The sequence below is a fragment of the Salvia miltiorrhiza genome, chromosome 7, assembly GCF_028751815.1.
Source record: "Salvia miltiorrhiza cultivar Shanhuang (shh) chromosome 7, IMPLAD_Smil_shh, whole genome shotgun sequence".
Taxonomy (NCBI): Eukaryota; Viridiplantae; Streptophyta; class Magnoliopsida; order Lamiales; family Lamiaceae; genus Salvia; species Salvia miltiorrhiza.
In genome coordinates this window covers 360,030-380,338 of record NC_080393.1, presented here as the reverse complement: position 1 = coordinate 380,338, position 20,309 = coordinate 360,030, and the positions used below count along the sequence as shown (strand labels likewise).

At 35.1% G+C, this 20,309-nt stretch overlaps 3 protein-coding genes and 1 pseudogene across 3 annotated transcripts in view; 2 read left to right on the top strand and 2 right to left on the bottom strand.

Annotated features, from left to right (window-relative positions):
• The window catches only part of LOC130991275 (uncharacterized), a 57,257-nt gene extending 41,099 nt beyond the window's left edge, over window positions 1-16,158 (top strand). The window contains exon 2 of the mRNA XM_057915382.1: window positions 15,274-16,158. Coding sequence (XP_057771365.1) covers window positions 15,274-15,593 — 320 coding nt within the window. The 3' untranslated portion in view covers window positions 15,594-16,158. The remainder of the gene's footprint in view (window positions 1-15,273) is intronic.
• On the top strand, window positions 688-4,887 carry LOC130991271 (ethylene receptor 2-like). Its single transcript, XM_057915378.1, has 3 exons — window positions 688-1,304; window positions 1,637-3,533; window positions 4,164-4,887. Exons 2-3 carry the CDS (start codon window positions 1,788-1,790, stop codon window positions 4,707-4,709), a joined length of 2,292 nt encoding a protein of 763 aa, XP_057771361.1. The 5' UTR covers window positions 688-1,304; window positions 1,637-1,787; the 3' UTR covers window positions 4,710-4,887.
• LOC130991277 (protein PSK SIMULATOR 1-like) lies at window positions 8,990-11,316 on the bottom strand (annotated as a pseudogene).
• A 2,086-nt stretch (window positions 16,159-18,244) lies between the features above and the next one.
• On the bottom strand, window positions 18,245-18,806 carry LOC130991270 (uncharacterized protein At4g14450, chloroplastic-like). The gene has a single exon (XM_057915377.1). It carries the CDS (start codon window positions 18,630-18,632, stop codon window positions 18,297-18,299), a length of 336 nt encoding a protein of 111 aa, XP_057771360.1. The 5' UTR covers window positions 18,633-18,806; the 3' UTR covers window positions 18,245-18,296.
• Between the last annotated feature and the right edge of the window lie 1,503 nt (window positions 18,807-20,309).

The window sequence follows — 20,309 nt, the reverse complement described above, 5'->3', positions numbered from 1 at the left end:
AATATTTAATCTTCTTTAAAAAAATACTAATTTTTATTTTTATTTTTATACTCTTTTTTATTATTTTCACACATCATTTTCATATTTAAATGAAACATTAAACAAAGTTAGTTTAATAAAATAACATTTTATACTCCCTCCGTCCACGAAAGAACTTCCTATTTTTCTATTTCGGGACGTCCACGAAAGAACTTCCTACTTTTTCCTATTTTGGGACAATACCCCACCACTTAAAAAATACTCCCCTTTTAAGACAATTCTCACCACTCAAATAACATTAATTAAAACAACACAATAAATTATTAATACTTTTTCACAATTCCCAATACACTTTACAACTTTTTCTCCACTCTCAATACACTATACAACATTTTATTAAAATTCATGCCACTCCCTCCTAGGAAGTTCTTTCATGGACGGAGGGAGTATAATATTAATTAAAAAATAGACCAAAAGCCTGGGATGCATATAAATCCTAAATTCCAAACGTTTAATATTGCCCCATGTGATGATTCATGAATGTAATAAAAGGAATGTAATAAAAGACGTGGCACAATTTAACAATAGACTATTTGAATTATTTTTCTCTAAAGTCTATTGTGAGCTTCTACAGATTTTGTTTTTTCTTTTTTTTCTTTCATTTTTGCTCATAATGCATAAAACGTACTTTAACTGGTTGAGAGAAGACTGAGGATTGAAAAAGGTATCGTCTAAGTTCTCTTAATGTGAACCCCCGTGGGCCCCACCTCCCCTCTCTCTAGATTTCCTCTCTCTACACAAGTGCATACATACGAATTATTCTCTCTTTCTTTCTCCTCGTCCCACTTCATTTCTCCACCTGTTTTCTCTCCAGCCGCTGCTGGGAACGCCTCCGCGTTTTGCACAACACTCCCATCTCTCTCTCTCTCACTAGAAATTGTGTTTCGAAATTTCCAAATACGCAGAGAAAAGAAGGAACAAAAAATGATGTAGCTAACTTTTTCCAAGAATCCTGGTGAGCTTCCTCCCGTATGGACTGCGTACGGATGGATGCGAATGCGCGGTGTACATGAGCTTGATCGTGATTTTCTGCAAAAATTCTTTTCCAGCAGCTGAATGTATCGGTTGGAATGTTTTGAGATGAACCAGCATTTTGGCTGAATTAGACCAAAATTTCAGATTCTGATAGCTGGGCTATTTTGCCACAAAATTTGCTCGATACCCCTCTTTCAAGGATTTTATTAATGGGCTTTTAATTTCTTGAGCAGCAGCTTTGCTTCTGCTTGATGCAGAAGCAGTAAGATCTAAAGATTTGATTTTTCCAGGTACAAGTTCTTACTGATTTTACATATTCTGGTTTTTTTATCGATCAGTTGCCATTTTTCAGTTTTTTTTTTTGGGGGGGGTGGGGTATCTGGGGTCCTATTTGGAAATTTGTTTATGTGATTAGTTCGATTACAGTTGTAAAAGCCAGAAATTGAATATTTTAGTCTCCCTTTTGGAAGTTATTGGCTGGTTGGCGGGTCAGATCTTTTTTTGTCTGCGTTTGGTTGAGTTTTTGGTTGAATATTATATATGTGATCTTGTTTTTTAATAATATGAATGCTTAGGTTTGGGTAATTTATGGGTTTTGATTCGATCGAATATTTTCCAACAGGAAATGAATGCGTGCATTTGTGTTGTGGGATTGTGATAGGAGTGGTCCATTTTCCCTCACATCTGTGTAGTATATAGCTGCATTGGGAGCCTAAATGCGATAAGTAACTAGCAAGAACATATGGATTGAAGCATATTATGCGTTGGATGCAATGTTCAAGACATTAGCATCTGCATTGCTGTTGTTGCTGTTGTTGTTGTTGTCGTTGTCTGTTTGCATCACAGCTGCAGACAGTGAGTTCCGCTGCAGCTGTGATGAGGAGGGGTTTTGGAGCATTGAGAATATCTTGGAGTGCCAAAAAGTGAGTGATTTCTTGATTGCAGTGGCTTACTTCTCCATCCCGATTGAGCTCCTTTACTTCGTTAGCTGCTCCAACATTCCGTTCAAATGGGTGCTGATTCAGTTCATCGCGTTCATTGTCCTCTGTGGGATGACTCATTTGCTGAATGGCTGGACTTATGGGCCTCACACTTTCCAGCTCATGCTTGCTCTCACCATCTTCAAGTGCCTCACTGCCCTTGTCTCGTTTGCAACGGCTATAACCCTCTTTACCCTCATCCCGTTGCTGCTCAAGGTGAAGGTGAGAGAGATCATGCTGAAGAAGAAGACTTGGGATCTTGATAGGGAAGTTGGGATTATCAAGAAGCAGAAGGAAGCTGGCTTGCATGTTAGGATGCTAACACATGAGATCCGCAAGTATCTTGATCGCCATACTATATTGTACACGACTCTGGTTGAGCTGTCAAAGACTCTGGATTTGAAGAACTGCGTTGTTTGGATGCCAAACTCGGGCAGAACGGAGATAACCCTAACGCATGAGTTGAGAGAGCATAGCTTCCCAAACGCGTATAATACAGTTATCCCTACCAGTGAGCCTGATGTGAGAAAGATCAAGGGAAGCGATCGGGCGAAGATACTTGATCCCGAATCACCCCTTGCTCTTGCAAGCAGTAGGGAAGTTGGTGAGCCGGGATCTGTTGCTGCGATTAGGATGCCTATGCTCAGGGTTTCCAATTTCAAAGGCGGCACTCCTGAGATGGTCCCTGCTTGTTATGCTATCCTCGTCTTGGTTCTTCCCGATGGACAGGGTAGAACGTGGAGCAAACAAGAGCTCGAGATAGTGGAGGTGGTTGCTGATCAAGTTGCTGTGGCTCTCTCCCACGCAGCTGTTCTTGAAGAATCTCAGCTCATGAGGGACAAGCTCGTGGAACAAAATCGAGCGCTGGAGCAGGCCAAAGAGGACGCGCTGATGGCAAGCCAAGCGCGCAACGCGTTTCAGATGGTGATGAGTAACGGATTAAGAAGGCCGATGCACTCGATTCTTGGGCTGCTATCAGTGTTGCAGGATGAACAGCTGAGCGGCGAGCAGCTTCTTCTCGTTGACACGACGTTCAAGACTGGTAACGTGCTTTCGACATTGATAAATGATGTCATGGATACTGCAGCAAAGGACAATAGGAGATTCCCTTTGGATATGAGGCCCTTCAAACTGCATTCTATGATAAAAGAAGCTGCTTGCCTCTCCAAATGCCTATGTGCTCATAGGGGTTACAATTTTGTGATCGAAGTGGATAAGTCGATGCCGAATTATGTGATAGGTGATGAGAGAAGAGTGTTTCAGGTGATTTTGCATATGGTTGGTAATCTGTTGAATGCAAACAGAGGAGGTGGATTTCTTTCATTGCGAGTGTATTCAGCGAGTGGGAGTCAGGTATGGAACGAGCAGAGACGAGGCCAGTGGAGGTCGAATTCCTCGGATGGATATGCGTATCTTAGGCTTGAAGCCGGCATTAGCCATAGCGGTTCCCAGTCAGAAAACAGCTTTTCCATAGTGCAGAGATGCTGCGGTGGAGGCGAGGAAAGCATGAGCTTTAACGTATGCAAAAAACTCGTTCAGGTTTTCCCTCGACCTCTTTACTTTATGAGCACGCGTTTTTTTACTACTGCTAAAGTCCGATCCTCTATTGCATTTATGGATGATTGACATGTTTTGCACATATAGACAATTATTAAGTATTTTGATACGCAAAATTTGGTAGATTTCTTGACACGTGACCGTATATACAATAGGAAATGTTGTACGATGATGCAATAGAGGATCGGATCCTCTATTGCATCATGGTGCAATTTCCGCTCTTGCATTTATGAATGATTGCCATATTTTGTTTATATGAATTCACGAAAATGGAAATATTTTGCGTATATAGACGATAGTTCAGAATTTTGCATATGCAAAATGTGGTAGATTACTAGATTTTGTTGGCACGTGACCATAATGCGTAGATGCAGTAGGAGATGTTCACCATTGCGAGTTGAGCACCTTAGAAAATGTACTAATGCTTGACATACTCGACAATTGCAAGTGAAGCATCAGTGCAAAATGCACTAATGCTCGATATAAAAGTAAAAAGGTCTTAAATGAGTATAATTTATATATTTTGTAAAAGATAGGTACTTTTTAGGTTTCGTCTTTCAGAAAGGGTATATATCATTTTTGCCCTTTTCCCTTATCTAATCACTGAAACAGCTAATGCAAGGAGACATCTGGATGGTGTCGAACCCGGAGGGCTTCGATCAAAGCGTGGCTCTCGTCTTGCGGTTCCAAGCCCAGCCATCCATCGCAAGAGGCGTATTAGAACACGAGCAAGCTCTGCAGCGCGTGCAGTCTAACTCCATCTTCAGAGGTCTGAAAGTTCTCTTAGCCGATGCTGATGCCGTGAACAGAGCGGTGACGAGGAAGCTGCTGGAGAAGCTGGGTTGCGCCGTGTCCGCGGTCTCGTCTGGATACGAATGCCTCAGCGCCCTCGGTCCCTCCGCGTCCTCGTTCCAAGTCGTGCTTCTGGATCTCCACCTCCCCGACTTGGACGGCTTCGAGGTTGCCATGAAGATACGCAAGTTCAGAAGCCGCAACTGGCTGCTGGTCGTCGCCTTGACCGCGAGCGACGACGAGGAGACGAGGGAGAAATGCTTGCAGGTGGGAATGAATGGTGTCTTTGCAAAACCAGGTTCGTTTCAAGATATTGCTTGTGAGCTCGAAGGTATTTTGCTGCAGGCAAATAGACTATATTCCTAGATAGTGTTTAGTTGATTGAATGAACTAAATTAATTCTGCCTTGTTAGAATAAACACAAAAGGCAAATTTATTGGTCTCAGTAGCTATTATTAGACAACTGGATAGTAAAAAGGTATACAAGAAATCATCTTCTTTTGTTATGCTTTATTCAAGGAAGCCTACTTCATTTGGATTCAAAGTGTGTGAGTAACTTAAATCATACTCCCTCCGTCCCAACTTTCTAGATCATTTTCTTCTCGACACGAGTTTTAAGAAGTTAGTGTTTAGTGTGTTAAGTGTGGTAGATGAAAAAGTGAAAAGGTGAATAAAGTCAAGGAAAATTTTTTGCCATATAAGGAATGTGATCAAATTAGTTTGGACAGCCCAAAAAGAAATACTGATCAACTGGATGGAGTACTAAACTTTTTTTGTTCTTTCTGGGAGCCAATTTGTTAGTTGTCTTTTTGTGTTATCAATTTCGTCGGCGGGCGTTTGAAAGCTGAGAAAAGTTAGCATGGCAGAGTTAGAGCTTCTCGATGATTAGCGTTTTTCAATGATTTGAGTTGCAATTTCGGATGTCTAAAAATAAAATTGATACTTTCTCCGTCCATGAAAATTGTGACATTTCCTTATTTGGCAGTGACCCTATAAACTTATCCTCTCAATATTTACAAAAAGGTTTGGGACCCAATATCCACTCAAATACAATTACTATACTTTTTCTTAAAACCCTTGCCGGTCACAATTTCTAGGGACGAAGGGAGGATAACTCAGACAATTAATAAAAAAAAATCTTTTTTTAAAAAAAAATTATAATATGAATACTTTGTGTGGGCGAGCATGTGAGCGACATGTGGTTAGTGTTGGAAGGAATGTGATTTATTTATTTATTTATTTATTTATGGAAGTTGGATGGGGATAGAATGGAAGCATGTGTTTTATTACAAACATGCATGAAGTGGAATTACTACATATGTGGATACTTTGTTCATCTCCTTTTCCACTTGGGTCCCTTAATTCTCTCTTATCTTCACCAACACTTATTACACATTCCTTCAATTCTATATTTTCCTAACAAATATTATTTTATTCACGTGTTGTAATAAGAGGGAGAGAAGCGCACGTTTGTCAACTTGATGTAAGGAATATTGTAGATCGGATTCAAATCTAGTTAACTAACTTTATCCAACTCGGTTCTTGGCGGGTATTCGGTGCTATTTTTAGGAAAATATAATTCTAAATTAGTCATATATAGGCAAAGTGTTCTACACATCTATATTGTTAAAGATATTTGGAATTGAGGCAAAGTGTTATTTGTAGGTTGAGGAGATAATATTATTTCTACTATGGTTGCGTTCTCTGTATGAAAAATGGTGAAATACATATATATATTTTTTTCTCTTATTTTATTATTTTCGCACGTTCTCTTAATTGAAAATTTTCATCGACAGGAATGGAAAAAAAAAATCGGGCGACTCCTTTTTTCATCTTGTCACTCTCATTCATGATAATGTTATCACAAGTTATAGGTGAGATACTATATTTCCATATTGTATATTTTATCATCTTTCAATTTTACTCAAAATATAATTTAACACATCTTTCTATTTTCCTGGTTCTCACTCTCTCTCTCTCTCTCTCTCTATAATATTTATATTTTTTCATCAAAGAGATCATGAGATATAAAAAAGATAGGGGACTACTAAAGTGTGATAGATTCTTTTTCATTTTCTATTTTCCCTTCTTTGATAACGATAAATTATAAAAATAAAATTTATTATAAAATTATGAATCATATTTGATTTTTATTTCAAAAAATTGCAATAAATTTTTTTACCTCCCTCTATATATCCAGCTTCACTTGGCATAATTTTTTTCCATACAGTTATTTAAGAGAATAAGATTATAGTGTAAAAGTATGTAAAGATGTGTGAGCCCATATTTATTGTATCTAAAATCGATTATCTAAAAAATAAACAAGCTAAGTCGAATAGAACAACCCAAAATAGAAAGCAGATTAAGTCAAGCGGGACGGAGGGAGTATACTAGTATTTTAAAAATAGGACATTTTCTCTACTCTCACAATACACAAAATTATTTTTATTAAAATCCCTATCTTCACTATTAAAATTATTTTTTGTGATGAGAGAAAATATGATTCATAATCAAGATGGGTGTGAAAAGTAAATTACAAACCTTAGAATTTTGTTGGTAACTTTAACCATCATTGTTTCTAATTCCCATCCATCACGTATCTGTCAATCTCTCATTGCTGGCTGCATGAGGCTGGTCGGTGGCTTGTCTACTTATGTTTCCATTTATTGTTCAATTTTCATTAGGTTGGGAAACTCTTGCATCACTTGCCCATCTCATTTCAAATCACACTATTAAAATAAATAGTAGTATATCTCATTTCAAATCTCACTATTTACAATTTCTATATATTAGGATAGTTTGGTCAATTAATTTAATTTAGTTAAATATTCTCTCCGTCCTACTTCAAGTGTCTTGCTTTCTTTTTGATTTGTCCACTTTAAGTGCCTTGTTTCCTTTTTTTTTTTAAGTCTAATAAAGTCAGAATTTTTTAGGCTCGCATAACCTTTTTAACTCTACACCATACCATTTAATAATCTAATTAACTTTTTTAAAAATAACTATGCCCCAGAAGAAACAGGACACTTGAAGTGAGATGAAGAAAGTATTTAATTTGTATATTTCGATTCGTGATGGATAACTCGTTTTGTACTGTAGCTAATTATTTAACTGTGTGAACTACTTCAAAATTATCCTCCAATTATAGACGAATTTTGAAATATTAATGTTTTAAAATTAAAAGTGAGATTTAAATTAGAGCAAGTTGACGTAATCGTTGAGAGGGACAGGGGAGCATCTGCATACTTGGAATTAATGATTGCAATTTTTTATTTTCTGCTTTCTACATAGAAAAAGGAGTTTGTGACCAAGGGATCTGAATTTGATCTGAAAATAGAATTATGCCACCCAAGAAAGGCCACATGCTTTGCCACAATAAGTAGTGTTTTCTTATTTAAAGATGATTTTGGGTAAGGGTTACTTATGAATTGATGCCCACATTAATATAATATAAATTGAATTGATGCCCACATTAATATATCCACTTATTTATATTATATTAATGTGTGATCTTGTATTATACAATCCGGGTCGGTTTTCCTCAATAAGATTTTATTTCAGTCGTTTCGTGCCCTGACAAAAATATACCACCTTTGTCTATAAAAAAAAGATTTAGTAAGAGACGATACGAATTTTAGTAAAAATAGTTAATGTATTAAGGATGAAAAAAGATCTCATTTAAATAATAGAGTATATAATGATAAATAATTATATTGTGAGTAGAGAAGTCCACCGTGTGATAGATAAAATTTTCAAAAATGAAAATGAACTCATTTTCGTGGACGTTCCAAAATGACAAAAAAAAGACTATTTTTGTAGACGTATAGAGTATTTTTATTTTTATTTGATTATGATTATGATTATGTCATTATATGATTATGTGAATTAGTTCAACACTTGAATATTAAATTTGGATGAGTTTTAAATTGATGAGCTTGACTCATATTTGTAAGAAATTAAATTATTTAATTTGGAATTGGGCCAACTTAAAATGTTGAATTGAACCTTTATTGATTGTGCTGTTGGACCTCAGAACTTATTTTCAAGAACTACTAATAATATTGGGCGCCCAAATTCTAATATTGAGCTTCTTAAATTGAATTGTTGGGCCTTCTATGCATGTGGGCCGAAAATTATGTTTTTTGAAGTCCAAATATCATAATCAATTTAGATATTAAAACGAGGAAATACACGTGTATAAAAATTTATTCTCTGAAAAAAAAAACTTTATTATCTCGTACTGATCAAATTCTAACTACATTTATCCTTTTCTTTTTTGAGGAAACAAATTCTAACTAAATTGAATAACCTAATTATTTCATTTTCAGAACTTCAACCACGGATACAATATCATTCCATTTTCAGATAAAATCTCAACAAAAATAGATACATCTCAGAAGTCAGAACAACCAACCGGCAATAATACAGAAAAATTGAAAGAAACGTCACAACTGCAATCTTTTTTTTTTTTTACTAATAGATTAATAATATTAAATAAAGAAATTTAAAGTCGCGCTGCAGTGGAACAAACTGCAATCTTATACTTTCACAAGATGAGCATTAAACTACTTGATTGAAAAATGCTTCATTTGAAACATCCAATCAGTGAATCTATAATGGCAGCAGCAGTCATAAATTGGTGAAGTATGTTAGTTCAAAGCCAAATTCAGCAATGTGTGACAATCAACACAACACTCAAAAGGTTCTTTTCAAGAAAAATGGTAGAAGTATTAGCATCTACATTATATCATACATCTGCAGATGGTAATAAGCTACCATGATCATAAATTATCAAAACCAAGAGCTTTACTTCAATTCAAGAATTCAAGAAAATGAACCACTAACTTGTGATTGCCACTCCAAGCAGTCTTCGAAATCGAAACTAGTCGAACAGTCCAGCAACGCGTTCTGTTGCTGTTCATACCGGCAGATATAGTTCAGACCAACGAGCAGCTCGCTCAAGACCGCCTCTGTCTTCACCCGATCAGCAAAATATAGGGTCTGAAGCAAGAGCACATTCTTCCCCGTCACAATCTGCTGCTGCTCAAAGTTCCGGTCACTCTGCCACCTGATCATGTTGTGCGCGAGTGGAGCAAGCCACTTGAGCATCAAGTCGAGCCTCTCTCTCCAAGCGTGGGCGAGAGGGGCATCGTAGATAGCCAAGTCTTTTACATAAGACTTCAAACTAGACTTCAAAGTCATTCTCAGGCTTGTGGGGAGCATCTGGTATAGATCATCCCTAGCCTCGTCCCCAACAAGATGAGGATAACGCAGAAGTTTCTCTAGCACGATGATCACATTGGCGTAGTGCAAGGCTAAAGCAGAGCCTCCTACGCTGTTAGGAGGTCCACGAGCAAGAAACCTACTCCTCTGCCCAAACTTTGAAGCGCTCAACAAACCCCCTTTCGTCTCCCTCTCATTCATGGCATGGAACAAGGCAACCCGAGAGATTGAAATGCTCCTCCTCCTTAAAATCAGTTTCAGCGCTAAAAGAGCCTGAAACTCGACTCATTCCATCATCAACAACATCAACATCATCATCCACTTTGGAAACAGAACTACTCAGACTTAAACATTCCATCAACACCCTTCCCCTTCCTACACAGCAAGCAGAACTGTAATCTTCCGCACGAAACAAGCCTCCTCCATTCCTCCGGGTCCCTAATTTGGCTCTCAAACCCGGGCTTTTCTTCTCATCCCCAACTTGTCCTGAACCAGAACAGCCATCACCCCTTGAACACACATCTCCAAACACATAACACAACCGAGCAAAGACTGTACACACGGTCCTCGCCAACAGCTCAACGACCTTATCATACGTCTGGTTCCAAAGAGAAACATCTCTCAAATGCCTCACATCTTGCTTCTGCCATGCCAACTTCTGCTCAAAGGCTCTCCTACTCTCCTCGTGCTGAAACTTCTTCGTGGCCGCCTCCAGCTCATTCATGACCTCCATCTCCGTGTACAGCCCGGCCGGTGCAGTTGACATACCTCTCCATCTTCCTAACCATACCCTCCATATCCTTCACCAAGAAACCTAGCTCCCTAAAATCAACCACACCAGAAACAATATCCCCATACACATGCTCAAACCCCTGCAGCGCAGGGATTGTGCATTTCTTCCCTAATCTAGACACCACACTAGCCACCTTGTTCAAATCATCCAATTTCTCTTCGAGGGCTAATTCTAATAGATGCCTTTCATCGCTACAAACAAGATTTCTAACACCCTCAGACTTCAAAATTTCGTTCTTGAGCTTAAAAACCTCGTTTTCAGATAAGGATTTGTGCAAGTGAATAATCTTGGACATGGCATTAGCTACTTCAAACGATAGTATACCTATAATCTGCTTATCTCGAGGCCCCTTTTTCACGTTGGGTGATTTTGTCAAGCTGTCGAGATACAAAGCATGCTTTAAATTGTGGCTCACCTGATTGCCCATCTTGAGAATCCAAGGCTCCGCCACCATCTCCGCCGCCCTCCGCCGCTGAGATCTGAATCGGCGGTGGCCCAATCCAGATCCGGCTAGCGGCCCTCCGCCATGGGGGAACTGATGGATGCTTCTCAAACGCGTTTGTTGAAGAAATTTTGCGGCCAAGACTGTGACTTTGACTCCAAATTGGGAGACGATTACTAATATATGTGAGAAAAAGGTGAAAAGGGCCGTCAATTGCGTGTGAGGAAAAGCGCAAACACGAAGCGCAGAGGAAGATAATGCGCGTGGGCGCGGCTCTGAGCAAGCGTGAAGAAAAGAAATGAGAGGTTTTGGAGAGTGCGAGAGCAATTGATTGATGAACACAAGCAGAAGAAGGGAAAAGAAGAAAAGGGAGTGTAGTATTTGATTGGGATTAAAGGGCCACTTTTGCAAATGCACAGTTTCGAGTTGGATTTTGTAATGATGGATTCAAAAAGGAAGAGAGCAGTTTATGGATGTGAATTCTGCTACTTCTCATTGCTTTCTTGCAGATGTTAGTTAATAGTTACTGTTAATTTATTCAACTTGATGAAGAATATGGTTTTGTTTTTTATTAGTATAATAATATTACTTTATAGTATATGTAACTAATCAAATAATCACATTATTATATTTATAAGAGCTTATTTGTTTGCTTAATTAAGATTTAAGGGTGTGATTTATTTAAATTAATACACAATAAATAAAATTTGTTATTGAAATAAGAGTTTTTAGATTTACCTTGTCATTTTAAGGTTAATTTCATTGAAGATCGCCCATATCGAATTCAATCTATTATAGACAAGTAAATGCATGAATGCTATTGTATCTTGGATTTTGCTAGGTTTTGATAATTTAAGTTTTGTTATCACTAAACTTTATTTATTTTTAGTTTTTTTTAGAGAAAAAATCAAATTATATTAAAAATCAGAACGAACAATATCTAGATGTCATAATGAAAAATTATGCTTCCATCTCATTACATCTGACAAAGAAATAACAAACTTAACTAACTCATGTGTCGTGGAATTAGTTTTAACGGCGCATGTGACAAAAATCAACAACAAAATATTTTCGACATGTTCAAAAATCTCCCACATCTCATCGCTTAAGGACTCGGTCCGTTTGTACTGTCTCATAAAGGACGTCAATCGCTAAATTTTAATTTTTTTAAAAGAAGATTAATAATAGTTCTCCATTTTTTTCATTGGTGAACCTCCGACCTATTAATTGGAGGGAAAACGTTTTACCAACGAAACTGCGCTTCTTTACCATTTTATTGATCGTACACTCTCGCCAAAAATATAGTTTTCATTACAAACAATACCCTCTATATATATACATATGTTGGCCAAGTTCAATCCCAACATTAAATTACTATATTTTTTAAAGGTTTTTAAGCATCTTAGTGAAATACCAACCAATGACAGGGTCACAGGGGTACAAAGTTGCTGAACATTGATAGCCGCCAATGTAAAGTCAATTCAAATATAGTTTATTGATCCTAACATATGAATTAATATGCAATGCAGTCATTTTCTTGTTTATTCCTCTATTATTTGTTTGTTCCTTAATGATTATTTTAAAATCTCAAATAATGGAATGTCCCATTTTTGATCGGATCATCTTTAAAAGTTAGTAACTTTATATTGCCATAATAATGTATTCAAGAAATTATGTTTGAGATTATGGGATTCAAATTTGTATAGTAATTATGAAATATTTTTTAAAAAATCCTTGATGTTTGATTGAATTTGATTCGGAAAGAGGATTCAGGAAATCAATTTTACATATCTCCAATGATTTTGATCATATTGTCTCTTATTATAAGTGAAATCAATTTTCCTTTTTGAGAAAAAAAAATACATAAAGTGAAGGAAATGAAAAATTAATAAGAAGAAAAAAAAATTGAACGAAAAAAAAATAAAAAAAATAAAAAAATAAATTGAAGTATGCATGATTTAGTAAGAAAAAAAATGGAGTATCCATAAACTACGCAATTACCCGTAATTTAATAAGAAAAAAAATTGATGAAAATGTAAGAAAAAATAAAATATGTAAGAAAAGTGTAAGATTTTGTCCTATAAATGCAATTATGATTGAGACATTAGAGATAATTTAATTAATTAAAACAAAAATTACATATTTTTATAAAAAATAATATTTTCCATATATAATTTTATTACATTATTTTTTTGAGAATAAGACAAAGTTAGGAAGGGCCATTTTTCTCTAAAAGAATGCTCTCTCCATCTCTGAAGTCAAAGTAAACTTATTTTAGAGGACTGTATCTCTTACAAAACCTGATCTAAATAACAGTTGTATTTTCAGAAATCTGTTCATGCACAGAGTCAACAGAAGATTACTATATATATATAGCTATTTGACCTTTGTCCTCTTATTATTTTTTTCACAAACAAAGAAACAAACATTATCTCCTCTTTTCGTTTTCATTTTCATTTTCTTTACAACAAGGGCTACTCGTTTAAAATGCTCAAATTTTGCTTCGACTTTAGTTTTGCAAGTAAGTTTCAAATTTTAATTTAAAATATACAGATTTAATTACATTATTTATAATTTATTCAGAATTCCATATTACGGCGAAATTGAAGCCAATTTAAAAAATAATTACATTATCTGAAAGATATTAAATGACGTCGTTTACTGCATAAAACAAAACTGTATAAAAGGGTAGTATATGCCCATGGACTACAACAAAATATTTCAATAGTGATAGTGTTTAAGTTAAGATTGATAAAGTGTGTTGTAAAAATAAAATCATATCACAAAATTTAGTGCTATTTGTGAGGGTAATTACCTTTTGTCATATGTGAAAGCATAAGTACTCTTCTTTATAACAATGTATTTATAATTAGTTCTTAAAAAAATAATCATATATAGTTAATAATACGACAAGAACATAAAAGAAAGGATAAAAGGATTAAAAGATAAATGTAAAAAGTGAAATTTGAGAGAGAGCTGAGAAAGAGCAAAATTGTGTCACAAAATTTAATGACATTTGTGGGTGTAATTACTTTTTGTGATATGTGAAAGCGTAAGAATTCTTCATAACAATATATTTATAATTAGTTCTTGAAAAAAGTAATCATGTATAATTAATAATAAAATAAGAACACAATAGAAAGGATAAAGAAAGTTGTAAAAAGTGAGATTTGAGAGAGAGAGAGAGAGTTAGTGGTTTTGTTTTTGTAACCTCCCCATGCTAGCATCCCTTTCACTACTCAACTAATAATTTGTAAAAATGGGTCTACATGGATTAGATTAGATGAGGACTTAGTGGTTTATTACAAGAAAAAAGACAACTTTTTAGATGGAGGCTAGTCTAATTGTTGGGTGCATATTGTCAGAAAGTATAAGCAATAGTTGGAGTTGGTGACTTTAGTTGTCATAGCAAATATAATGGATCCCAAGACTTAGAAACATAGGACAAAAGAGATCCCAAGACAAACAACAAATGACCAAAACAAAAAACCTACAACACCTCACAAACAATACTTTTAAGCTTTAAATAAGTAGTGGATTTGGCTCAACAACTGTGAACTGTCTCTCACTACTTCCATGTTCAAAATTTGATCCAATCCATCTTATGAAATTATGGCCAATCCTAGTGTAACAAACCATGTGATGCATATCCTATTACCTATACTTGACAAAATAAGACGATCAATTTATTAGTCTTGTTAATTAAATTTGGACAAGAAAGTGACTACATATCAAATAATACGTGTCATGTTTAATAAATCGATTAATATTTTGTTGTCTCAATTATGCATGCTTCAAGATTTTGTTGTCTAATCTTTTTTTTTTTTCCTTTTACTAGTAAATCGATATTGAGCATAATTAAATATTTAATTTTCTCAAAGTATGTCAAATAACATGAGCAACACTTGCATTTTAGATCATATTCGTATTGAATAACATGAATATAATTGACATTAATTTATAGAATTCACCCTTCTACCACTTAGAAAAATAGACGATTTTAATCCATTGATATTTGTATTCCACTATATTTTATTTGTTAGAAAATACTAATTTATTGGAATTTAAAATTCCACCATAAGAAAATCCATTATTAATACTTTTATTCTCTTTTGGAATTTCATGGAATCTAAAAACTAAATAGGACGCATACTACTAAAGAAAACAGCAAAATGATATGGACATAATGGGCTCAAGTTTTGTTTTGGGCTTGATTTGGAACTTAAATTCTATTAAGAGGCCCAATCATAATCATCCACTGCATATATACTTAGCGAAGCCATATTTCCTCCATCCCATTATTATTGTCTCACTTATCATTTTCAACTGTTTCATTATTATTACAATAAATTTAGTGTCAATATATGAATCTAGCCTATTTCATATTGTAAAATTAAAATCTAGCCTATGAAATAAAAACATAAAAAATTAGCCAGTTTTTTAGCACAAAGACAAAAATACCCCTCTATAAAAAGAAAAAATTCTCTCTGTGTCCGTACTCTCTCAGTCTCTCTCTTTCTCTCTCTACGTATGCCATTTGGGGATCCAGAGCGTGGCGGCGGTGGCGCCGTTCAGGGCGTGCTTCGGCTCGGAATCGATCGCGAGGACGGCGGCGGGGCCAGCGGTGCCGGAGATTGAGCTGGTTTTGGCGGGGAAGGGTGCTGCGACGTGGAGGATGAGGTGGTCGAATGTTATGGTGGAGATCGATCGGAAAACGACGTGCCTGGGATTTGTGGACGGCGGTTCTAAGACGGAGGGAGCCGCGCACGCGGCAGCGGTGCTCCGCCACTGCTGACTCGCCGGGAAGAAGACGCTATTCTGGCTGAGGTGGAGGTTGAAGAAGGCGTCCAGATTGAAACAGTGATTTACGATTTGGAAGAAACCGTGGCTCGGGCAGGCCGTCGGCCGTCCTGATCTGCGCGGCGGCGGTGGAGTCGATGGCTTGTCGATCTCCGCGGAGGAATCCGGCGAGGTCTACGGGCGAAGGGGTGGCAAGCTTCCGGCTGAGGGAGAGGTTGAAGAAGGTGTCTAGATTGAAACCGTGATTTACGATTTGGAAGAAATCGTGGCTCGAGCAGGCCGTTGGCCGTCCTGATCTGCGCGGCGGCGGTGGAGTCGATGGCTTGTCGATCTCCGCGGAGGAATCCGGCGAGGTCTACCGGCGAAGGGGTGTGTGTTTGTGTGTATGTGTGTGTGTGTGTGTGTGTGTGTGTGTGAGAGAGAGAGAGAGAGAGAGAGAGAGAGAGAGAGAGAGAGCCTGCAAAGTCAGAGAGAAGAAAGAGGGATGGAAATTTGATGTGATGAATTTTTTTTTTTTGAAAATATATATTGTGTTTATGAGGATTGTGAATTTGTGATTATTTGTGATTTTTATTGGATAGATTTGATATATTAGAGGATATACGTATGAATTCACAATTTAATGTTCTTGAATTCACGATCACATTTATGAATTCACAACTAGATTTAAGAATACATTTATGAATTCACAACTAGATTTAAGATTTCACAACCAAGTCGATGAATTCACAACTTAATATTCTTGAATTCACAACTAGCTCGATGAATTCACAACTTAATATTCTTAAATTTACAAACAAATCTATAAATTCACAATCAAAATAAATTACAGTTTTAATTGTGAATTCAAACTTTAAAAACTCAAATTCACAACTACTTGAATTCACAACCAAAATAAAATTCTAGTTGTGAATTAAATTCAGATTGTGAATTCGACTGATTGTGAATTCACAACCAACATAAATCTGGTTGTGAATTAAATTTTGGTTGTGAATTCGTTTGGTTGTGAATTCACAACCAAAAAATTATAGTTGTGAATTAAATTTTGGTTGTGAATTCGACTGGTTGTGAATTAAATTTTGGCTGTGAATTCGACTAGTTGTGAATTCACAAACAAAAAATTCTGGTTGTGAATTCGACTGATTGTGAATTCTCAATTCACAACCAGTGTGAATTCACAACCAAAAAATTTTGGTTGTGAATTCACACTGGTTGTGAATTGCGGGATTTTTTAAAGGGGTGATGTAAAGTGGCCATTTTTTTAATTTTTAATGTGGAAGGGTATTTTGGTAACAGTGGCCATTTTTTTATGTTTTTATTTTAGTGGACAATTTTTAATTTTACAATATGAAAGTGGCTATTTTCAAAATCCACTCATAAATTTATGCAGCCACATTGTGGTCACCCACACACTAATATAATAAGGATAATCTTGATTTATTTAACTTATTTTTTAAAATAAAAATAGGATTTAGTTATTTTATTATATTCTCTATATTGTACTTTTTTTTTATTTTTTTTTGCATTTTTTATTTTTAATTTATTTTTTAATAAAAATAAAAAAGTTACCAAAAAATTGCAAAAAAATTACTATAATGTAAAGAATATGATAAAATGACTAAATCTTATTTTTATTTTAAAAAATATGTTAAATAAATTAAATTATTTTCTACTTAAGTAAATTGTGGGCGGCCACAATGTAGCTGTTTAGCATTACTCTTATTATTATATTTAAAAAAAATTAAAATGTAGATCCTATTATTTTAATTAATTAATATCTTCATTTTAATTTCCGTGCCCAAAGAGACATCGAACTAGATGATAGACCACCAATTAATCTATGGGATGAAATGCAATTATGCCCTAATTCCACAAGGGAGAATTAATGCAATAACACCTCAAATTTGAGGAAGTTGAGCTTGGATCACTGTCACTAAATTCATTAAAAGCTTTAAGAGGTGATTTTTTTTCCTCTTTTTATACTTCTTGAAGAGGTGAAATGAAAAAAGATGTTGATCTGCATGGGCGACACGTGGATTCAGTGGATGAGCATCAAGTGGTCACCAAGCCCAAGTGATATGCTTTTATGATTGTTGGGCTGCAAATAAAGCACATATCTATGCATTTCTTGCTTTCAAAAAACATAATTAATGTTGCACTATATTTGTAATTTTTTAAAATCCAAGTTCGAAATATCACCATGCGGAAAAAAAATGTGACCATAAGTAAATATTAACCCTTATTTATACTATATATTCTTTTTTCCCCAACAAAAAAAGTTGAGTGAGTTGTTGAAAACTAAACGGATAATTTGTATCAAATCGACAAACAAATCAAAATTTATCAATCAATATTCATTTTTAGCTCATTCTATGTCAAAATTCAAATTCAAAATTCACAAAAAATATTTTGACATAAGATTAGATCGAAATTAGATCGCGGAGATGGTATTATTGACCATGTCTAGAAGCTTCGAGTCTTTTCCAGTTCCTTCATAACATAGCTAGCATTTTGATTTTTGAGACTCAAACATTTATCTAAAGTATAAATACTTTTCCGATTTCTAGATTACTATTTTGGTATAATTTCATACGAATAATACCATACTATTATGATATTAACAAACACAACAATCTAAGAAATGAGTGGACGAGAAAAAGAGAATTTAATAAACAAAAAAAGATACATATAGAAATCATCATCTATCTGAAACTCCAATGTGTACAAAAGGCATAAACGGCGCCGGCTCATAGCCGAACGGCGCAGCAGGGTGCTGCCACTTCTTCATGACCATCCCCGGCTTCTCAGCCGCCGCCACCGCCGCCGCCGCCGACGTCTCACTACCACTGTTAGTACAAGATCTAACCTCGATCGTCGCATCATCCGAGGTCGGCGACTGAACCAATGGAGACAGAAGCGGTATCGCCGCCTTCCACTCCGTCACAGGACTGATCTGCAACGACGCCGGCGCCCTCCTCTGCAACCTATTTGGCTGCCGCCGCGCCGCCGATTTGCTATTGCCTGAATCCGCCATATATACCAGCTGAATGATTGAAAATTTCAAGGAAATTCCTGAATTTTATTTGAGAAGATATCGATTTTTCGTGAATTTTATTTGGAGTGAGTGAAGAATTGGCGATGGAGAAGGGGGATTTGGGGATGAGGGGTATAAATAGGGGGCACGTGGGTTACACGCTTCATAAATTGTGAATCAGATTTGAGTCAAAGGGCGTTAATGTTCCTTTGACTCCGCTGGCCAATGAGCCGTTGCTGAACTGGCTACGAATATTTACTTTTGGTAATTAGTGTTTACTACTTTTTACTTTTTTTAGAAGGATGATTAAATTATTTAGTGAATAATGTTGTAAGCATTTGAAAAGTTGGGGGCGGTATAATAAATTTCAATAAATTTATAGCCCCACATTATAATTATTCATAAATTAGTAAAATAAAAAATAATTTAACAATTTTATTATATTATTTACATTGTATATATATATATATATATATATATTTATAATTTTTTATTTTAGACAAAATAAAAAATTATAAAAAATAATAAAAATAAACCTAAGCGTGGATAATACAGCAAAATAGTTATAGTCATTTTTTAAAAAATTAAATGAATTAAGTTTTTTTTATTTGATAAACTAGTAAATAAGAAAAAACTTGATTCATTTAATAATAATAATAATAGCTATTTTACTGCATTATCCACACTGTGATTATTTTTTCTTATTTTTATTTAGAAAATACAAAAAGCTAAAAAAAATAACTACAATATGGACAATATAGTAAGACAATTAAAAATAAACTAAATTAATCATTTTTTTTCCTTCTATTTTGCTAGTTTATGGCTAGCCATAGTATGACTAAATAGATTTATTGATAAATTTTATATACGAGCTTAGATTTGAGGGTATTAAAAGGTCCTAAATTCAAGTTCATATGATATGTAATTATATCTCCTCAATCAAAAAATTAAAATAAAATCATAGAGCGTTTATTAATTAATTTTTAAGGGTGATAATTTTATACGTAAAGTTCTTTTTGTAAAAGATAAATTTCCTAGATTATTTCGTAATGAATATTATGATATTATCATATTATTGATATAGGTCGAGCTTTCTGAAATATATATATAGCTGATTAAGAATAAATGGAATCCCTGCTGCTGCATTAACTCAATATTTAATGATTCATTAATCCTTCAAATGATTCGATTTTACGAACCCAAAAAGTTCACGTGCGCGTCATTAATTGGAAGAAAAGCTAATAATAGGGTGAAAGCGCCACGCCAACCAATCGGACTAAAGCTCCAACTACTTTCCAACAGAAAGGATAAAGCTGCTTTGACCACCAATTTAATTGGTCCAAAAAAATAATTTAGTATTTAACCTTTGCTCAAACTATCTCAATATGATGATGTTTATTCAAGCAATAATTTTTTCAATAGGGGCCAAGTCACAATCGTATTCATAAAAATAGTTATAGACATGTTGGTTCAAGCTTAGTCATTGGATATTTTCATATGCGTAGATCAACTAATTTGATAGTTCATACTTCAATAGGTATTATTAATTATATCGTGCATATTATTCAATTTATATATTGTCAAATCGTTGTAGGGACAAACACAACTCTAACATGTTCTTTCAGGTATAGATTGATATGACCATCAACTATTACATGTGGATCAAACCATTCTTGT